Below are 21,540 nucleotides of genomic sequence, written 5' to 3' on the forward strand. Positions count from 1 at the left end.
CTAATAAGCATCTCTCACTTAACAAGTCTTATTTAACTAAGTATCCGATCATCTCTAAACCTTCTCTTTCCACAGTCCTCCCCAGCATTCAGACCAAAAACCTTGATAACTTTCTTAACTCTTACATCTTATCTGTCAGCAAATTTCATTTCCATCACCTTCAAAATGCATCCAGAACTGACTATATATAACTTCGCTGCTACCTCCATGCTTTTGGCTACTGTCACGTTTCCCCAGGTTGCTGCAATAGATTTACTGCAAGCAGGTTTCCCTGCTTCTGTCCTTACCACTCCTCGAGTCTATGGCAAACACAGTCCAAGTCAAACTACATCACTCCTTTCTTCAGAAACTTTCCTTGATATCCATTCTCACTTAAAAGAAAAGCCAAAGTCCTTGCAATGAATTGTAAGGAAGGCCCCATGTGATACAGCCTTACCTCTCTGATTGCATACCAATGACTGCCCACCTGCTCACTCTACTCCAGGCAAAATGGCTTCTTTGCTGTCCCTCAAACATGCACCATGCACTCCTGCTTCAGTGCCCTGAGCTTATTTGCCCGCCCTCAGGAACATATGCATGGTTCCCTCCCTCAGTTCAAGTCTTTGTTTAAATATCTCCTCAGCGAGGCTTTTGCTTCACTATCTAAATTACCACCACACCTTCACCAACACCACCAACACCATTACTTCACTTACACAAAAACACACACACAGACTCACTCATTATTTCCCATGTCTTATTTTTTAATCTTGGCAATCATAATAAATGGACTTACTATGTCACAGAATTATGAACAGTTTGCATTCACGTGCTCTAGTATAACTATAGCATGTAGTGTTATGGAAATACAGGATCAATGATGTTGTAAGGACTTACATTCAAAAGATTTGATGAGTTAGGTAAGCCTGCATGACCCAGGGTAGGGAGAAAATGACATTATCAAGTTGGATAAGATTAATTCAAATGTTGACAAGTCAATTACTTTTGAAAAATCTCTGCAACATTGTTATACTTATCAAAAGTTTATTTTCTTTCATTCTCTGTTGATTACAAAAAGGAGGATAAATACTATCACCATTTTTCATTACTTTTATACAGCCAATCTAGCAAAAGAGGTTAATGTAATTTTCATCAGAGAAAATCTATAGAAAATACTGCCACCATTTACAAGTTTAAACACTAGTATCACATGTAAAGTAGTTAATATCAGGTAAAATTTTTTAAAAATATGATAAAATTCGAATAGAGAAAAATCAACAATATATCTATTGCTATAACATAATTCCACTATAATAAAAATAAAACTTTTTAAAATTTAATGGTATCTAAAATAACTACATACTTATAAAACACTGAATTACCTTTATTTCTTTGGAGCTCATTTTTCATATCTTCAATTATAAACGTATTTTTTTCCATTTCTTTTGTATATTGTTCAACTTGCTCACTGAGCATTTTAATTTGACTATCTCGCTCTTGTATACCCTATAAAATATTTTGAATATCACATATTTTCACTTTCTGAATATTAATATACAATTTAGAAGTAAGAGGGCTTCCCTTGTGGCTCAGCTGGTAAAGAATCCACCTGCAATGTGGGAAACCTGGGTTCGATTCCTGGGTTGGGAAGATCTCCTGGAGAAGGGAAAGGCTACCCACTCCAGTATTCTGGCCTGGAGAATTCCATGGACGGTATAGTCCATGGAGTTGCAAAGAGTCAGACACAACTGAGCAACTTTCACTAGAAATGAGAAAAAGGTAGGTCTTGTTTTATTCAATAGAATTTGAAAATATATTTTTTTATAAGTCAAAACTCTTTTACTATTTTGTATACCTCAACTACACTAATCACTGCAGGTATACTGCTGTCTCTCTAGTACTTAAAGATAATATAAGGGCTAGCACTCCGGCAAACAGAAATTCTAGAACTCTCTAATGTTTGTGACTTATGACTTCTTTTGTGTTATTTTCCCTCATATCCAACTATCTTTTTATCATTTTATGTTTCCGTTTTGCCTTGTGCTTTTTTTCCCTTACCCAACTTCACTTTCACCCTTATAGTACACTTCATATGAAAATCTTGTCCTTTGCAACTGTCCTTATTCTCCAAATACTTCCAAAATTTCCTTCCTTCTTTTAGACTATGACTAGAGAAAACAGTTTATGCAAGTGTAACTTCTTTCCTTTTTGTCCTTTCCTTCTTTTATTTTTGGTCATGCCACACAGCTTGCAAGATCTTAGTTCCCAGACCAGGGATCGAACTCATGTCCCCTGAAGTGGACTCATTGAGTCCTAACCACCGGACTACCAGACATATATGAACACATTGGTACTAAATATAAAAATTTAATGCAGTATAAATTATAGCCATATTTTAGTTTATTTCACATTGTACAGCATATTCCAGCACTAAAACCCAGTATATAATAAAGTTTAGTAAGAGTATTAGGATATTTAAATTTCTAAAAGTTTCTAATAGTTCCTTATAAATAATTCCCAAACAATAAATGTATTATCTGCATCAACAGAGAAAAATACAGAAAATAATTCTATTCCTAACTGTAAACCTAATTATAATTTTTGCTTAGGAGTGGATGGTATAAGAAACTTCTAAAGACTTTATTATCTACCCAAAGGGGCCAGTGACTAGCTTAGGCACAGGAGATAAATGAAAGACAGTTTAGAGTTTCACTTCCAACTTTAATAAAACTCAATGACAAATCAAATTTTGAGAAAGTTTTACCTGTTGTAGAGCCATAACATTACTTTTATCAGCATCAAGCTGGGCATTTTTCAGTTTGTCCCGCAGACTATATAACATTTGCTGATACTCAATAATTTCATCATCTTTAGAAGACAAAATTAACTAGAAATAAACAAAATACGGCTTGTTACATAACAGCAAAATTAATAAACCATTTCTCATTTATGATCAATAATTCAATATATACCATTAGCAGATCAAGAAAATACAGGCAAAAAAATCTTGGAAGTGAGAAAATAGCAACAATTGGAATACCATTGTCCCTTTTGTGCATACAGCCTGAAGTTCAAATAAGAAGTGATTCAAAGATATACACTGTGCTTTTTTCTTTTTAAGGAATTCAATCTTTTCATTTAAACAACGTCAAGTTTTCAAAACCCATTCCTCAAACAAGAAGATATAACTACTTCCCTGCAATTACAAAGTGTATACAACTAATCTTTAAAAAGAAAACATTAAAATGACATGAAGAAGCATAAATATCCTGAATGAATGAAAGAGGCATATCTACAAAGAAAAATTACAGTCACACAGCCATTAAAAAGAACAAAGCAATACTTTATGTACTGATGTAAACTAAAACTTAAAAGATACTAAGTAAAAACAAAGTGAAGAATACATTTACTAATGTCTCTCCTCCAAAATTAAATGATTAAAAACAACTCTAGAGGTCTACACATGACAGTTCTTAAGACTGTTCTAGCTAAGACATTTTATACACCTTTGGAAATGCCTAATAAAAATGTCACTAACCAGTACAAAGCCTTTAAAGAAAATTAAGACTAAAAATTGAAATCCAAAATTAAAAGCTATTACAGCAACTGAAAAAAAGCACCTTCCACTCTTCTACTTTTGCATTGACAGCTGCCATGATTGGATCATCTTCTTCATTTTTTGCTTTCAGAAGATCTGTAAGCTCCTGCACCTAAAAGGCAACAATTATTTCATAAACATTGTAAAACAGTATAACACAAACATATTTATTATAACTGAACATTTACACATGCATTATACACAGTGATAAGCATACACATGCACATATATACATATATACTTAAAGGCATATTCATTCTTGGAGCAGTAGCTAGGGTGACATTAAATGGTTTGTGCATCTTTACAGTTGTAAAAAAGTACTTTTTGCTCCAGGAGTTGGTGATGGACAGGGAGGCCCAGTGTGCTGCATTCATGGGATCGCAAAGAGTCGGACACAACTGAGCGACTGAACTGAACTGACTGAATTATATTTTTAAGCATTACTCTATTTTTTAACAAGTTTAATCCTGTGTAAGTAGTGAACAATATACTGGTTTCTATGACATGCAGAGTACATTTATTCTAAGGTGTAAAATTAAACTTTATGGTTCACAGGACCTCCAAGAGTCTTTAGTAGAAAATTCCCCAAATTAATAGCTTTGCAGGACTGCTGTCTATATACTCATTCAGATACCACCCATACATGGCAAGAAGTATAAGGTATGTGTAAGGAAACTAGAAAACCATATAGAGGCAAATATATCAGCATGGTAACATATTACAGTGTAAGATGGTATATTAGACCATAAGACAAAATCTCATATCCTAGAAAGTTAAAGTACTTTCCAATTTCAAATAAACAGTAATGAGGCAATATGAAGTCTGTCCAAATAAGTTAATCTAACAAGAATCCTTACTTGAAGCCGGTAATGATCATTTTCTTTTTTTAACTGGTCCATCATACTATCTGTCTGATGCACAACAGCTTTCATCCTATTATATTCATCAGTCATCTTCTCCATTTCCTGGACAGACTCCTCTAAATTTTTTCTCATTTCTTGATTCTGAAGTTCAATTTTCTCATTAGCTTCTGTTAAAGTCTAGGAAAGATAAAGGCATTATAGTTAAAAACAATGTAATAAAACAAATTAAAATTAAATGGAATCATAAGTGTTTGCTGGAGAAAATGGAATTTTATAGATACTTAGTATCAACTAAATCAAATTTACCAACTAAATCAAGTATCAAGAAAACTGTAACTAAGAATCCTAGTTCTTAAGAAATGCACAAGATAGACATATAACAAGAATTAATTTGCAAGATTTGGAACTCCAAAGATGCAATTTATTTCATGTTTTACAAATACACATTTGCAGATTTACACTAAATATATTTAAATGTAGGTCTAAATACTAGATTTACATTATAATGAAAGTTTTATAAAAAATTATGGCTTTGAACTGACTTCCATTCATTTTACCTGAATTTCATCCAGATATTGGACAAGTTCATAGTTTTTTTTAGACAACTGTGATCGGTAGTCACTGTCTTCTCCTCTTCTTGATAAAAGTGTTTCTTTTTGCGAATCTATTTGTTTTTGATAGTCAATAATATCCTGACGAAGCTGTTCATTCTGAAGGTAGATCAAACACAATATTCTATTTAAAAAAACTATCCAAAGAAACAAAATTTCACCCTCTAAATAATCTCAAAACAGACCTTTAAAATCCCAAGGTTTCACAACACTTAAAGCCTCACCTTTTTCTTTAGACGTTTGTTCTCCAGAAAAGGACAAGAAGAAGGTAATTAGAAATGAGAAAGATAATATATAATTAAGTATAATAATAAGAAATTAAAGGGAAAAAAAGAAATTTTAGGAGAATAAGATATTATTTTGGATAATCAAAGAAAGCAAGAATATTAATTACCAACCAAAGCAAAAAAAATTTTCATTATATTAAAAAATAAAATTCATTAGAAACAATGTACATTATTTGGCTCAGAAGAACCAAATAATTAACAGATTTGTAAGATTTCATAAGAAACAAAAGTTTTAAAAGAATGCCAGATAAAATAAGAGGAAGTAAGGCAGAAATCCACTCACATACTGAGTTAGCAAACTAGCAAAGAACAGCTTAAAAAAGAAAGTAAGATTTACCCACAGAGATCTAACCAATGAATGCAGTACTTAACGACCTCATCTTTCTATTTATTTTCTATTTCCCTAAGACAAAGTCACATCATAAAAATCACAGTTCAAAAACATCAATTACTTAGACAATTCCAGTTCTGGTTACAGAATTAATTTATGGAAGCTTTTTTAATAAGTATCTTTGTTGAACCACAACTACTGAATTTTTTTTACCAACCTCTCTCCTTAATTTGCTGTTTTCATTTTCTGCCTCCTCATTTCGAAGAGCCAACTAAAATAGCAAAAAACAAATAAAAAAGATAAAATTCAGCAGTAATTCAATGTAATGTCAGGTTTTCAGTTTCTCGTCAATAAAGCAAAGAATGTTTAATTACTGAGGACTTCATGTTGACCCAAGACATTAACAGTTAGCCAAAATTTTGAAAACTAAGGATAGGAAGGATTAAGCAGGTTGAGTTTAAAAAACAAAAAACTCTAACCAAGGGATACAGAAAACAAAACCATTATTCTTATTCCTCAGCCTAAAACCTATTAATGAGCAGTCTTCTATCCAAGGTCTCTACCATTTTGCAGTTCTATCATCAGAGCTAAAAGACTTCGCTCTCTGGGAGCATTAAATTACTTAGAAATACAAAGCAGTACAACATAATGCTTAAAAAGAACCATGGATGCTTGGATTTTGGCTGGGGATACTAAAAAGATATCACTGGGTCAACAGAGGAAATCTGATTATGGACTATCTATTAGAAAACAGCACTAAACTGATATTACATTTCCTGAGTATGCTAATTATATAAGTAGTTATATTGAAAAATACCTCTCCTTTCAGTGGAAATATACTGAAATATTTAAGAATAAAATATCATATTTGTAATATTTAAATAAGAAGTACCACGCTATCTCACATTAATTCTAATGGCTCACCAAAAAAGAAAGGAGAAGAGAGGGAAGCAAGAGGAGGAGGGGGAGGGAGGGAAGGAAGTCTGTGTGTGCAAAGACACTGACAGATGAAGCGTGCGTAACACGGTGTTAACTGGTGAGCCTATATAAAGAGTATGCGAGTGTTTACTGCTTTTCCTAAAATCTTCATGAAGGTAAAGTTTTCAAAATAAAAAGTTTAAAGAAAGTTCATAATAAAATACAATGTGCTATACAAATTTGGGGGCTTCCCTGGTGGCTCAGCAATGAAAAATCTGCCTGCAGTACAGGAGCCATAGGAGACAAGGGTTCAATCCCTGGGTTGGGAAGATCCTTTGGAGGAGAGCATGGCAACCCACTCCAGTATTCTTGCCTGGAGAATCCCATGGACAGAGGAGCCTGAAGGGCTACAGTCCCTACGGTCGCAAAGAGTTGGACACAACTGAAGTGATGCACGCTTACAAATTTTACAAGTTTACCATTATCATTAGTATCATCTGGGAATTAAGAAACAGTCCTATCGTGTTTTGAACTGGGAAATCTAACAAGAAAACACGTCAAGAAATTAAAGGCAAAACCGTTTACGCTACTAATGCTCATTTTTCTTGGTTTTTGAAACATCATACTCCTGATACTTTTCTTGGGCTGTTCCTTGAAGCACTCTTTCTATTTCATTAGACATTTCTATGCCATTAGACATTTCTATGCCTCAGAATTCAGCCTTCCAATCTCTTCTATTGATTCAATATCTATGACCCACAAACTCTTATCATCTACCCAGTGTCTCTCATGATTTCCTATCCACAGATATCCTTTTGGAATATGCATGTTCCACAACAAGAAAAGCCGCTGCAATGAGAGGCCCACAGAATGCTACTAAAGAGTAGACCATACTCACTGCAGCTAGAGAAAGCCCATGCAGTAATGAAGATCCAGTGTAGCCAAAAATAAATTAATTTAAAACCTGTTTTTAAAAAATTCAAACTCAAAAAAAAAAAGAAGACTGACTTATGTATACCTTTCCATAGTATCCCACAGCATTCTTATATCTGAATGTATCCCCAGAGTATCCTACTATATTATCTTTGTAATTGACAGTGAATATGGCTAAGAAACAGAATAGTATGCCCTCTGTATCCTTAGTATTTCGCATGCTATAAATACTTAGTAAAACTGAATGACTGGCGAAGGGCAAAAACAAATTGCCAAAGCAACTCATATCCATATTCTATTTCAAGGAACCTAGTGGCTGGACAGGTATATTAACTATGTATTCAAGTTGTCCCTGAATATTCATTAGAAAAACTGATGCTGAAGTTCTAGTACTTTGGCCAACTGATGCAAAGAGCTGACTCACTGGAAAAGACCCTGATCCTGTGAAAGGTTGAGGGCAGAGAAGGGGGTGACAGAGGCTGAGATAATTGGATGGCATCATTCACTCAATGGACATGAGCCTGAGCAAACTCTGAGAGATAGTGAAGGACAGAAAAGCCTGATATGCTGCATTCCTTGGTGTTGCAAAGAGTCAGACACGACTTAGCGACTGAACAAGTTGTCTGCGTGTGTGTCTAAGAATAAAGATAGTAGTCTAGGATATGAATCAACAAGATAGTTCTGATTAGCTAACAGTGAGTGGTATCAGTGATGAGAAGTTGATGAATACACAGGCTAGACAAAGAACAATAGCCTAGAAAAAGACACACACAGAAATCTCCCTAAGCAATTCTATTACTGTACAGCATAAGTAGGATCCTGCATGATAAGATATCTATAGTTAAGTTTCACTTAGTCAACTAAACAGATAATTCGCTAAGAGCTTATTCTTCACTTTTGTTGTTGTTATTTAGTCACTAAGTCATGTCCAACTCTTCAGTTACCTCACGGACTGTAGTGCATCACGGTCCACTGTCCATGGGATTTTCTAGGCAAGAATACTGGAATAGGTTGCCATTTCCTTCTCGAGTTCAGTTCAGTTGCTCAGTCTTGTCCAACTCTTTGCAACCCCATGGACTGCAGCACACCAGGCCTCCCTGTCCATCACCAACTCCTGGAGTTTACTCAAACTCATGTCCATTGAGTTGGTGATGCCATCAAACCATCTCATCTTCTGTCGTCCCCTTCTCCTCCTGCCCCCATCCCCCCCAGCATCAGAGTCTTTTCCAATGAGTAAGCTCTTCGCATCAGGTGGCCAAAGTATTGGAGTTTCAGCTTCAACATCAGTCCTTCCAACGTATGCCCAGGACTAATCTCCTTTAAGATGGACTGGTTGGATCTCCTTGCTTGTCCAAGGGACTCTCAAGACTCTTCTCCAACACCACAGTTCAAAAGCATCAATTCTCTGGTGCTTAGCTTTCCTTATAGTCCAACTCTCACATCCATACATGACCACTGGAAAAACCACAGCCTTGACTAGATGGACCTTTGTTGGCAAAGTAATGTCTCTGTTGTTTAATACACTGTCTAAGTTGGTCATAACTTTCCTTCCAAGGAGTAAGCGTCTTTTCATTTCATGGCTGCAATCACTATCTGCAGTGATTCTAGAGCCCAGAAAAATAAAGTCTGACACTGTTTCCATTGTTTCCCCATCTATTTGTCATGAAGTGATGGGACCAGATGCCATGATCTTAGTTTTCTGAACATTGAGCTTTAAGTCAACTTTTTCACTCTCCTCTTTCATGTTCATCAAGAGGCTTTTTAGTTCCTCTTAAGTTTCTGCCATAAGGGTGGTATCATCCACATATCTGAGGTTACTGATATTTCTCCTGGCAATCTTGATTCCAGCTTGTGCTTCTTCCAGCCCAGTGTTTCTCATGATGTATTCTGCATATAAGTTAAATAAGCAGGGTGACAACAGACAGACTTAACATACTCCTTTTCCTATTTGGAACCAGTCTGCTATTCCATGTCCAATTCTAACTGTTGCTTTTTGACCTGCGTACAGATTTCTCAAGAGACAGGTCAGGTGGTCTGGTATTCCCATCTCTTTCAGAATTTTCCACAGCTTATTGTGATCCACACAGTCAAAGGGTTTGGCAGTCAATAAAGCAGAAATAGATGTTTTTCTGGAACTCTCTTGCTCTTTTGATGATCCAGAGGATGTTGACAATTTGTTCTCTGGTTCCTCTGCCTTTTCTAAACCAGCTTGAACATCTGGAAGTTCACGGTTCACCTATTGCTGAAGCCTGGCTTGGAGAATTTTGAGCATTACTTTATTAGTGTGTGAGATGAGTACAACTGTGCAGTAGTTTGAGCATTCTTTGGCATTGCCTTTCTTTGGGATTGGAATGGAAACTGACCTTTTTCTGTGGCCACTGCTGACTTTTCCAAATTTGCTGACATATTGAGGATCCTCCAAACCCACATGTTCTGCGATGGCAGGTGGATTGTTTACCACTAAGCCACCATTCGTCACCTTTAGGTGGCATCAATCTACACTTTTTTTCAGTGCAAAAACTATACAGATATTAATAGTTTACTTTTACATTACTTCCGAACTACCTAATAAAACAGATACATCAAGAATGGGAATTCAGGACTTCCCTGGAGACCCAGAGGTTAAGACTGCATGCTTCCAATGCAGGGGTTGTGTGTTTGATCCCTGGTAGGGGAACCAAAATCCCACATGTCCCGTGGCACAGCCAAAAAAAAAAAGAATCGGAATGTTTTTCCTTATATATCAGTCTATGATGAATTCTTTTTAAATATCAACATTACCTCATAATCAATGTCATACTTGGATTTATGACAATCTATTTCCAAGAGAACAATGGACAAAATAAGATTATCAGGACATGATACCACATTGACCTTATAAAGGACACAAAAAGCTTCTGGGCATCAGGGATGGGACAACTAATACATATATACACCAAATTTTTTACTAAGTCAGTGACAGTGGAGGCATAAAAAGGAAACATACTATTTTCTAAAAGGAAATATAAATTTATCTGCAAAAATATAATTTTTTTCTCAAACTAAAGTGAACATTGAATTATTTTATAAGTAACAAGTATAACATAAGAGGTAATAATAAACTATGCTTGTATAAAAGATGACACATTATGATTTAATATATGAACTGATTTACAAAATGGTGACATTAACACTCTTTAAGAACCTCTATATTACATAAAGTGAGGTATGCTTGAAAATAAAAAATTTGATTATTGAATATATCATTAAAGATTAATATCCAAGTCTACCACTAACACAAATACAAATTTCTTTTTTCCCAAATTATGACAATAAGAAAATCAGTTGATTTTGAATGCCTAATTTTTTCCTATCAGTATTCCAGGCCAAACCATCAACTTTATGTAAAGAATTCTTAACATCTGCAGAAAAAGATACCTCCATATATAAAAAATTAATGTCTAGGTCATATTCATTCACTAGAAATACCTGATCCATTTAAAGACATGATGACAACAAAAGCTATGATATAAAACCTTAGAAATACATATAGATCAATTTCTACAAATACATAAAACATAAAACTTGGTATCATTACTAAAAATGATAAGAAGTATAAACAGGTAGTGTTTTTTGGTAACTTGAACAGTTAAGAGTCAATGGAAAAATGTGCCTCACTTGTTCATTAACTTTCTTTTCTTTCTCCAACTCTTTTTCCATGTCCTCCAATTCTCTATCTTTTTGTTCCAACTGCTTTTCAAGTTGGCGAATTTCATCACGTAAAAACCGAGTGTCACGTCCACCTGCAGAGTGCTGTGCCATCTGAAAGCAAGAAACCAAAAGTATAAATTAATTCCATTACATTTGGAGATTCAAATGAATCAACAGCAAACAAATAATTATTTCGACTTTTAAATTTTATTATAATCAGCACCAAGTGTTTAAAATCAAGCTGCTGAAGAACCATTTTTATTGAGCTTATTTAGGCTTTAGTTCACAGACAACCCTTTAAGCTCTTCCTAAGCCACCCAGAGCTACAAAGAATTGAGTGTCAATCACTCAGATCCTGTTATAGCCGAGCCACAGGCATCAGGGTAAACTACAAAGGCATATAATGGTCTATGCAATGAACTATTTAGGCTTTCCCTGAGTATCAGAGCTCTGAAACAACACCAGAATCCACCTGAGCCTCCACGCTAGTCAGTGACCCATGGAGCTTTTAAGCAGCCCTTCCCCTCATATCACTGACTCATATTTACACCAGTGCTATCTAAGAGAACTTTCTAGGATAATGGAAATGTTCTCTGCACTGCCACTATATACATGTTTCTCCTGAGCACTTGAAATGCAACTAGTGTAGCTAAAGAAATGAATCCTTAAGTTGTAATTAATTAACACAGTAATTAATTTAAATGCTAACAGCCACACATGGCTAGTGCTATCATATTAGACATCCAGATTTAGATTACCTTTAAAATCTTGCAGCAGACTAAATACATTTTGCTTCATATTCCAGTTCCTTTGGGTCATGGTCGAAAACCAAAAATCCTCTGGTCCTCTAATCTGTCTCTAAGTCATCTCCCTGCCATTCAGTTCTGTTATTCTTCTATGTTAACCAAACTTTTCATACTCTTTACCTCCCTCAAAAAGCTTCCCATTATGCTCTCAAAGAAAATCTTCTTCCAAGATAAACTAGTATTTTATTTCCCCAGCCTTTCCACTGACTTATCCTTTCTACCTCCTTGCTTTAGCTATAGTTTGGCTCTTTTAGTACACTACTTCATTTGGAACGTTTTCAGATTGGAAATGCTTATTCTTTCACATCTCATATACCTAGGGGTTAAGAAAAGGTGTTGATTTACGCCAAACTATAATTTCTAGGCTATCATTCCTCCGCCATCCTGTAAAAACTCCTCCTGCTGCTTTGATTCTCACGTGATAGCCAGCTTTCTTATCAGTACCTATTCATGGTAGTAGCAAACTACCAACTTCTCGTCATTCCTTCACAAAATTCACTGAGAAATTTTGGCACATGGCTCACAGTCTTCCATCAAAAGTCCCCAAGCAATTGCTACACATATGTAACTCTCATTCTGGACTTTCTTTTTTAAAACTCTCTTCTTGTCTACATTATAGTCTCACACTCCCATCCCCACACCAGGACCTTGTCCAAGCAGAAACATTCTTCAATTATTCACAAAACATCTGCCCTTTTACCTCACAAGACCCTTTAATGCCTTGACTCCTCTTCTCCTTAATCTCTCCCTAACACCCCAATCTTGATTTCCTTGCCTATTTAGCTTTTTATAATCACCACTTCAACCAATATCTCCACCTGCCCTATTCTTCTATTCTGTAGCAGTTGCCCTGCTGAACACTAGCACAGACTTGATCTGACTCCGTTAACTCACTTGTGCTTGTGCTTAGTTGCGTCTGACTCTTCGTGACCCTTTGGACTATAGCCCACCAGGCTCCTCAGTTCATGGGATTTTCCTGGCAAGAATACCAGAGTGGGCTGTAGCCCACTTTTTCTGGCCGGGAAAATACCACGAACTGAGGATCAAACCCGCATCTCCTACATCTCCTGCATTGCAGGCAGATTCCTTACCCACTGAGCCATTGGGGAAGCTCTCATAATTCAATTAACAAGTACTTATTGAGAATGACTGGTAATTCCCTAGAAGCTGGATATACAATAAGGAATAAAAAATAAAACCATCTGAATCCATAGAGATAATATGTGAAAGAACCAAGATCTGAACATTCCAGATCCTGAAATCTCCAGTTCATTCTCCATATATTTTAGGTTTTATCCGACTTCCTTAAAGTTTGACTACACATCTCCCACTCTTAGCAGATGACCTCTTCATCCTCTCAAATTCCAGGCATTAAACCTACCAACATGAAAAGCTTCTGTAAACATCCATTCTTCCTTCCTTCCAAGTACAAAGGAAAAAGGGTCCTTCCTCCTCATAAAGACTAATCCATTTGTATCACATTCTTTCCAATAATCTCCATAATTTCAATGTATTCATTTATGTTCACATTTTGGCTCTTGGCTTTTTCAAAAAGCTTCTCTTCTCCTATATCTTTCTGCCACTCAAATTTCCTCAAATTCCAACATGCCTCACTATACCTCAGTAATAGTAATCTCTCTGTATATTTCTCTAGACTGTAAGCTCCATGAGGTTACTCAACATTTTTATTTTGTTCACAATTGGACGTACAATCCTTAATAGAATTTAAGGTACATAAATAGGCATGTAAAATATATACTGAACAAATAATAATAAACAGTATCATTTCAGTGATTTTCCAGCCAAATATAATGAAAAAATCTGAAAATAATAATTGAAAATGATAATATTTATGACAATTATACCCTAAGGAATACAAAAGAACATACCTCTAGTTCATTTTCCAGTTTCATTACTTTAGTTTTTAATTGATTTTCTATTAAAAAAGATAAATGTTTGAATTGGTTAGATCTCAAAACAAACTTTTAAATAAATTTCAACAAAATAATAAAATTAATTTTTAAAGTATATCATATTTAAAATAAGGTAACACAAGAGTAAGTAACTATTTCATACATTTTCCATGAAACAGGGGTTCTAAAAAAACCTTTCAAAATAACTATACACATTTTACAGACTCTATATTAAAGTTGATTCTCTATTGCTTAGTGAATAAATGGAAGCCACTCTTTAACACCACAGTAATCCTTTCTCCAAGTCACTTACCAAATTTTGCTTGTTCTTCACCAGCTTTTTCAACTTCTTCCAAAGCTAGCTCTACTTCTTGAGCTTTCATCTAAACATTAAAAAAAGTTATTTCAGTATGCCTTTACATCAGAATATAAGCACTAAAAAAAAGAATTTAGTTTTATTTACTGTCCTACTACTTAGGGCCTGCAGTGCCTGGCACAAGGAGACATTCTGCAAATATCTGCTGAATGAATAGGTGAATTTCTTACTTAAGGCTATAATTTCTAGATTCCTAGAAGTTTGAAACATCTTTGATTCCTTTTTCCTTCAAGTCTGAAATCAAGCTTTGCAACTTTCCCTTCGTAATGTTTTCAGCTATCTCTTTTTTCTATTTTAATTTTCATTACTCTAGCCCATAATTTTATGTCTAACTTCTTACATAATGTTATGTCTAAACTGCTTCAATTCTCTTTAATGTGTTGTTTAATATAACTAATTTAACCTTCTGAAGGCAACTGTATAGCTCAAAAACCTTTAACAGCTTCTAACTGTTGAGCGTAAGATATAGCTTTAAGGCTCTGGACAGTTTATTCCAAACTATATCCAACATCTGTTTCTTCTACAACCTGCTGTAAACTTTCTGCACTCGTCTCCTCAAATGTAAAGAATATGCATATTTCCTATCCCCAGTTTTTATTTACGGTAACTTTCAGCTCTAGAGGGCTTCCCTTGTGGCTCAGCTGGTAAAGAATCCACCTGCAATGCAGGAGACCTGGGTTCAATCCCTGGGTTGGGAAGATTCCCTGGAGAAGGGAAAGGCGACCCACTCCAGTATTCTGGCCTGGAGAATCCCATGAACTGTACAGTCCACGGGGTTGCAAAGACTCAGACAGGACCGAGTGACTTTCACCTTCACTTTTCCCTTTCAGCTCTAGAGGGCTTCCCAGATGGCACTAACCTGCCTGCCAATGTAGGAGGCATGAAAGATATGAGCCAGGAAGATCCCTTGGAGGAGATCAGGGCAACCCACTCCAGTATTCTTGCCTGGAGAATCCCATGCACAGAGGAGCCTGGCAGGCTACAGTCCATAGGATTACAAAAGGAGCCTGGCAGACTACAGTCCACAGGGTTACAAAGAGTCGGACATGACTAAAGTGACTTAGTACATATGCATACCAGCGCTAGAAGCTCGTTAACACTTTACCACTGCCTCCACTTACCTAAAACTACTCAACAGTCTTTGACCTTTATAAGGTATGAAAGTGAGTGATCATCGATCAGTCGTGTCTGACTCTTTGAGACTCCATGGACTATATAGCCCACGGGATTCTCCAGACCAGAATACTGGAGTGGGTAGCTGTTCCCTTTTCCAGGGGATCTTCCCAACTCAGGGATTGAACCCAGGTCTTCTGCATTACAGGCAGATTCTTTACCTGCTGAGCCACAGCAAAGCTCTTAAAACATATCATTTCAGTTCAGTGGGTCAGTTGTGTCTGACTCTTTGCAACCCCATGAATCACAGCATGCCAGGCCTCCCTGTCCATCACCAACTCCCAGAGTTTACCCAAATTCATATCCATTGAGTCGGTGATGCCATCCAGCCATCTCATCTCCTGTCGTCCCATTCTCCTCCTGCCCCCAATTACTCCCAGCATGTAAAAGGTATTCTCATATCTAAATCTCTTCCTTTCCTAACAAATCCCTGCAGTGGTTGGCTACTCTAACAAATTATAACATAATTAACATAAAACAGGCTTCCCTGATAGCTCAGTTGATAAAGAATCTGCCTGCAATGCAGGAAACCCTGGTTCGACTCCTGGGTTGGGAAGATCCGCTGGAAAAGGGATAGGCTACCCACTCCAGTATTCTTGGGCTTCCCTTGTGGCTCAGCTGGTAAAGAACTGCCTACCATGAGGGAGACCTGGGTTCAATCCCTGGGTTGGGAAGATTCCCTGGAGAAGGGAAAGGCTACTCATTCTAGTATTCTGGCCTGGAGAATTCCATAGACTATATAGTCCATGGGGTCACAAAGAGTCAGACACAACTGAGCAGCTTTCACTCACTAATGTAAGACATCCCTATGCTTTTTAAAACACAACTGTTCTGCTTCCCCTACACATTCTTTTAGGAACTTTAGCTGTCATTTAGATTTTACAAAGTGCTTTAGAGATTAACTTATCTAAGAAGAGATTCTTAAGCTTTCTCTAATAGTAAAAGCTACTAGTAAAGTACTGCATACAAACCTTCATTAATGATTGAGTAATTCTAAAAAGGTGTATCATATTTTCTTGACTTTCACTTTTTAGCTCATTTACTTCCACCTAAGTAAAGAGAAAAGCAACAATTTCGTATTTTATAATCCTTAAACAAAATATAATAATTCTTTCAGTTGTTACCATTCAGTGATTTCAGGGACAATTTAATCATAGTTGTATATATGTATCTATGCTTTATCAATTAAGTACCTTGGATAAGGAAATTAATAAATTATCTGCCAATTCTTCTTGACGAGGCAGCTCATCTGGGTCAACCTTTCTTATTTCTTTCCAGTTTATATTAGGTGGCATCTTGAATTCTTTCACTGTGCTTTACCTTCTGTAATAAAACAAGTGGGTATTAGCATTTACAAGGTAAGTAGCATTACTGTCTTTACAGTAATTTAAAGTTGTTACAGATCACATTGTTACAACTCTCTACGGAGTTTGCAAAAAGTTATTGCTTCTCAATTGTGTAACAGATACGTCGATTAAATAGCCTGTATGAAAAGTACAGCAGTTGCAAAAAATCATCAGATATTTTATAGGTCAAATAATTACGAAGGCTTCCATGCTTAAACTATAAGTCAGAACTAAGATTCTGAGTCCCGCTCCTCCACGACCCCTTACCACCTCGAACACCTAATGGTGCCAAGTGCGGGGGTGCTTGAAAGGCTGAAGTTGAGCCCCGATTCGGAGAAACAAAAACTAGGATTTAAGAAAAAAAAAAAGTGAGGAAATATACGACTGAAACGAGTGCAGTTGGGCCTGGGAAATCAGGGCTGCAGCGAAAGGCAAGCAAACCGATTGCGGACAGGAGGCTAAGGAACGGGGAAACTGAGCTGTTGTCTTACCTGGGCCCCGAAGGTTAAAGAACCTGTGTGGGAAGAGACTCGGTTTGCGCTCACCAGGATCCACCTACCTACACCAAACCTGGCAACCAGCGGCGGCCGCTCAGCTACCGTACCCACTCGGCCCGGCCCAGCCGCCAAACCTGACCGCTCTCCAGCGCCCTTCCTATCGGACACTGGATCCCGCCTACTGGTCCGGAGCGAGTAATAGCGACAGCGGCTGCTAGGCGACACCATTCCCCACCCCGCCGAGGCCGCAACAAGAGCCCGGATGCTAGCGATGCCTACATTTCACGACCGTGGATGATGCTTTACGTTCAGATTCCCGCGCGAGTTCCCTGCACTGTGTGTTATGGACGAAGTGAAGGCGTGAGGTGAGGACTCCAAATCCCAAAATGCAGTTCTGCTTGGAGGCCGGGACTTTTGGACGATGAAGTCTCTGAGAAGTGGAGGTAGGCCGTTCCCGGCGTGCAGTGCGGGAGGCTGCGGCGGTACCGGGGTGCGGGGGGACCGCCCGGAGGCGGGAGGCGCTGCGGCCGAGGCGTGTCTGCGCTGGTGACCTGAAAGAGGCCGAACATGACTGTGCCTTCGGTGGCGTCGCTCGCCGGACCGCTCTTCCCGAGGTTTCTCTAAGTCAACCCCGGGTGGAACTGCTCCCAGGTGAGGTCGGGCTATTGGTTAGTGGCGGGGAGGAGTTAACGGGAGCGGTCCCGGGTGAGAGAAGCTCCTGCCTTTGGGGCCGAGGGGCCTGGCCAGAGTCTAAAGAGGTGGGAAGACGCCGCCCTCTCCTTGGGCGTTCGCTGGCGACGCCCTGGGTGGTGCCCTCTGTAAAAAGGCAGAAGTCTTAGCTTCTTTGATTTCATAGTCTGTCTCCGTACAGTGGAGTGGGGGCCGCGAGCTTGGCAGGGGGCGAGTAAGAATTTGGGAAGAGGACACTGCATCCTCCGACCTCGGCCGCCTTACCTGTAGCCCCATTATCTTCGCGGGTTGACGGACTAGAAGATTGAGCGAAGGTTCCAGAGAGGAGAGGTTAGAACTTGCCCAGGCCACTGCTAGGAGATAGAAAGGGAAGGCTGCTCTGTACTCACCAGCCCTGGTGCTGTCACTTGCTTGGTGACCAAGGGTGGTTTTCCCTGACAACTGCCTTAAACGCTTGCAGCTTTTCTTTGTGCAAGTTTTGCCCATCGGGCTGCTCTCAACTATTCTGGAATGTGATACACCGCTAGGAAAACTTTCTTAAGCTGTAGACTTGAAAGCTAAATATATTTTCAACTGTTTGGACCAGTGCATCCATCTTTTTAAAATTTGAAGCACTTTCTTTCATTTGCTAACTATAATTGATACCGAAGTTTACTTTTGAAAATTTCTTTCCAAACCGTTCAGTAGAAAATAACATAATTTTGTGATCCACTTAGAGACATTCATCGGCTTTGTAGAATAGTGATCATTTTGTCTGGTCCTTGACTGGAAGATGGTATACCAAACACTGTTCATTAACCCTTTTTTGACTATGCCGTATGTCCCCATAAATTATCTTATAAATGAAAGTTTGTACCTGTTGACAGATCTGTTCTTTGTTTCTGTCAGTTTGCTTTTTTTAGATCCCACATATAAAGGAGATCACAGTTGTTTTTCTTTCTCTCTCTGACGTTTCACTTAGCATAATGCCATCATGTTCCATCCATGTTGTCATGAGGTCATAAATGGAAAGATTTCTTTGTGTGTCTGAGTCATATTGCCTTGTGTGTCCATTCTATTCATACATGTTCTTTATCCTTTCATCCATGCATTTATGCTTAGGTAGTTTCCATGGGTTAATAGCCCATGTTTCCATGGGCTATTATAAGTAACGCTGAATGAATATCTCTTCAAAAGAGTGATTTAGTTTTCTTCAAATATATACCCAGAAGTGGAACTGCTGGATAGTATGGTAGTTCTGTTTTTAAGTTTTTGAGAAACCTGTATCATTGTTTTCTATGATGGTTTCATCTGTTCGCACTCCCACCAGCCATATACAAGTGTTCCCTTTTCTCTACATTTTTGCCACCAATACTTATCTCTTGTCTTTTTGATGATACTCATTCTTACCAGGTGTGAAGTAATTGATAACTCTGATTGTAGTTTTGATTTGCATTTCCCTGACTTTGCGTGATTAGGAGCACTTTTTCATATACCTGTTGGCCATTATATGTCTTTGGAAGAAGTTCCTGTGCCATTTTTGAATCAGGTTTTGGTTTTTTGTGATTGAGTTGTATGAGTTTTTATTTTGAATATTAACCTGTTTACATATCTATTTTTGCAAATATATTCCCCCATTCCATGGATTTCCTTTGTTATCTGAAAATGTTTTAATTTGACATAGGACCATTTATTTGTTTTTGTTTTGTTTTTGTTGTGCTTTGGTTCCAAATCCAAAAAGTCATTTCCAGGACAAATGTCAAGGAGCTTATCCCCTATTTCTACTGGAAGGATTACGGTTGTCGGTTGTATGTTGAATTCTTTAATCCATTTTGAGTTGATTTTTGTGAGTCAAGTAAAACGGGTTAGTTTCGTTCTTTTGCTTGTGGTTCTATTTTCTCAAAACCATTTATTAAAGAGACTATTCCTTCCCCATTGTATATTCTTGATTCTTTTGTTTATTTCTGGCCTCCTGAGTCTGTTCTATTAATCTGTGTCTTTGTTTTTATGCTAGTTGCAAACTGTTTTGATTACCATAGCTTATTCATTATTTCATTTAATCTTCATAATAACTCAGTGAAATAGTTGCTTATATTGTTCTCATTTTCCAACTAAGTTAAGAAACCAAGGCTTGGAGAGTTTAAGAACTCTGCTCAGACTTGAATAGTATGATTGCACACAAATCTTTCTGGTTAAAGGATATGTTTGTAACTGATACATGGCTTTCTCTTGCATGCTGGAGACCAATACTTGTATTGTATTGTATTGTATTGAATACAATGCTTATTCCTCTGTCTTGCTGTCTATATTAAAATATGTATTCTGATTACATAACTTGGTTTACTCAAGAATTTGAATTAAATATTCTTCATGTTCAGTGTTTTCAATTCATAATTTAGCAGGGGGAGGCAGAGAGGAAAGCTAGAGTTTCTGGAGCATGTATGTCATTTACTGTGCTTAAAACTATATACTTGCTTTTATAGTAGTAATCTGTTATTTTTGCTGCAGCACCTTATTTTTGTTCTTGTTTTTTCATTCATTATGACTGTTATTTTCTATTTATTATTTTTGTTCTGTCTGTTTTAGTCTTTTCTGCCTTTACCTTTCCTCACTTTCTTATTCACATTTAAGGTACCTGGCCTAATAGTAAGTTTTATTCTCATTTTTCAAAACTGAATGAGTACAGGTTCAGAGAACCTAAGTGATTTTGTAATAATTAATGAAACTAAAGTTGCAACCCACATCTCAATTGCAGTACTGATTAAATGCAAAATCTCACTTTAATTTTATAACTTTGTTATTGTTTTTCAGTCTCTTAAGTCATGTCTGACTCTTTGTGACCCCATGAACTACAGCATGCCTGGCTTCTCTGTCCTTCACTATTTCCCAGAGTTTACTCAAACTCATGTCCATTGAGTTGATGATGCCATCCAACCATCCTATCTGTCACTTCCTTCTCCTCCCGCCCTCAGTCTTTCCCAGCATCAGGGTCTTTTCCAGCAAGTCAGCTCTTCATATCAGGTGGCCAAAGTATTGGAGCTTCACCTTTAGCATCAATCTTGCCATGAATAATCAGGGTTGGTTTCCTTTAGGATTGACTGATTTGATCTTCTTGCTCTCGAAGGGACTCTCAAAGAGTCTTCTTCAGCACCACAGTTAGAAAGCATCAAATCTTCGATCCTCAGCCTTCTTTATGGTCCAGCTCTCACATCTCTACATGACTACTGGAAAGATCATAGCTTTGACTCTTCGGACCTTTCTAGGCAAAGTGATGTCTCTACTTTTTAATACACTTTACTCATTCTAACAGTATTTTAGGGCTTATTCACTCTGCTAGACACTGGGGATGCAGTAGGAAATGAGTTAACTAAGGTCTAGGCACTGTAGTATGTTTGTACCTAACTGTGGACAAAGAAATTTAACTCAGGTTCTAGTTCAGTCACTCCCTATATATAATTTTGAGGAAAATCCCTAAAACCCACTATTTTTTTCCTTATAGTTTTCTAAATCACTCAATTTTCACCAAGAGGAGGAAATTATCTGACAGTTT

General features: G+C 37.3%; 2 protein-coding genes across 13 annotated transcripts in view; one reads left to right on the forward strand and one right to left on the reverse strand.

Annotated features, from left to right (window-relative positions):
* Positions 1-17,681, reverse strand: part of CEP290 (centrosomal protein 290) — a 92,744-nt gene extending 75,063 nt beyond the window's left edge. For 9 of the 11 annotated variants that reach the window (XR_011255200.1, XR_011255199.1, XM_069580657.1 and 6 more), the window contains exons 1-12: positions 17,316-17,681; positions 16,672-16,801; positions 16,450-16,527; positions 14,243-14,312; positions 13,906-13,952; positions 11,178-11,321; positions 5,887-5,940; positions 4,998-5,150; positions 4,435-4,617; positions 3,600-3,689; positions 2,744-2,866; positions 1,362-1,485 (exon numbers count right to left, since the gene is read on the reverse strand). Coding sequence is in view for 9 of the 11 variants with exons in the window: in XM_069580657.1 (XP_069436758.1) it covers positions 1,362-1,485; positions 2,744-2,866; positions 3,600-3,689; positions 4,435-4,617; positions 4,998-5,150; positions 5,887-5,940; positions 11,178-11,321; positions 13,906-13,952; positions 14,243-14,312; positions 16,450-16,527; positions 16,672-16,773 (1,168 nt within the window). In the remaining 2 variants the exon portion in view is untranslated. The remainder of the gene's footprint in view (positions 1-1,361; positions 1,486-2,743; positions 2,867-3,599; positions 3,690-4,434; positions 4,618-4,997; positions 5,151-5,886; positions 5,941-11,177; positions 11,322-13,905; positions 13,953-14,242; positions 14,313-16,449; positions 16,528-16,671; positions 16,802-17,315) is intronic. The other 2 variants (XM_069580658.1, XM_069580655.1) reach the window with 1 other exon arrangement.
* TMTC3 (transmembrane O-mannosyltransferase targeting cadherins 3) overlaps positions 17,505-21,540 on the forward strand; it is a 46,068-nt gene continuing 42,032 nt past the window's right edge. The window contains exon 1 of one of the 2 annotated variants that reach the window (XM_069580666.1): positions 17,505-17,764. The gene's annotated coding sequence lies outside the window, so the exon portion shown is untranslated. Of the gene's footprint in view, positions 17,973-21,540 lie in introns of both variants that reach the window. The other variant, XM_069580665.1, reaches the window with a different exon arrangement.

The sequence above is a fragment of the Ovis canadensis genome, chromosome 3 (genome assembly GCF_042477335.2).
Source record: "Ovis canadensis isolate MfBH-ARS-UI-01 breed Bighorn chromosome 3, ARS-UI_OviCan_v2, whole genome shotgun sequence".
In the NCBI taxonomy this organism is placed as follows: domain Eukaryota; kingdom Metazoa; phylum Chordata; class Mammalia; order Artiodactyla; family Bovidae; genus Ovis; species Ovis canadensis.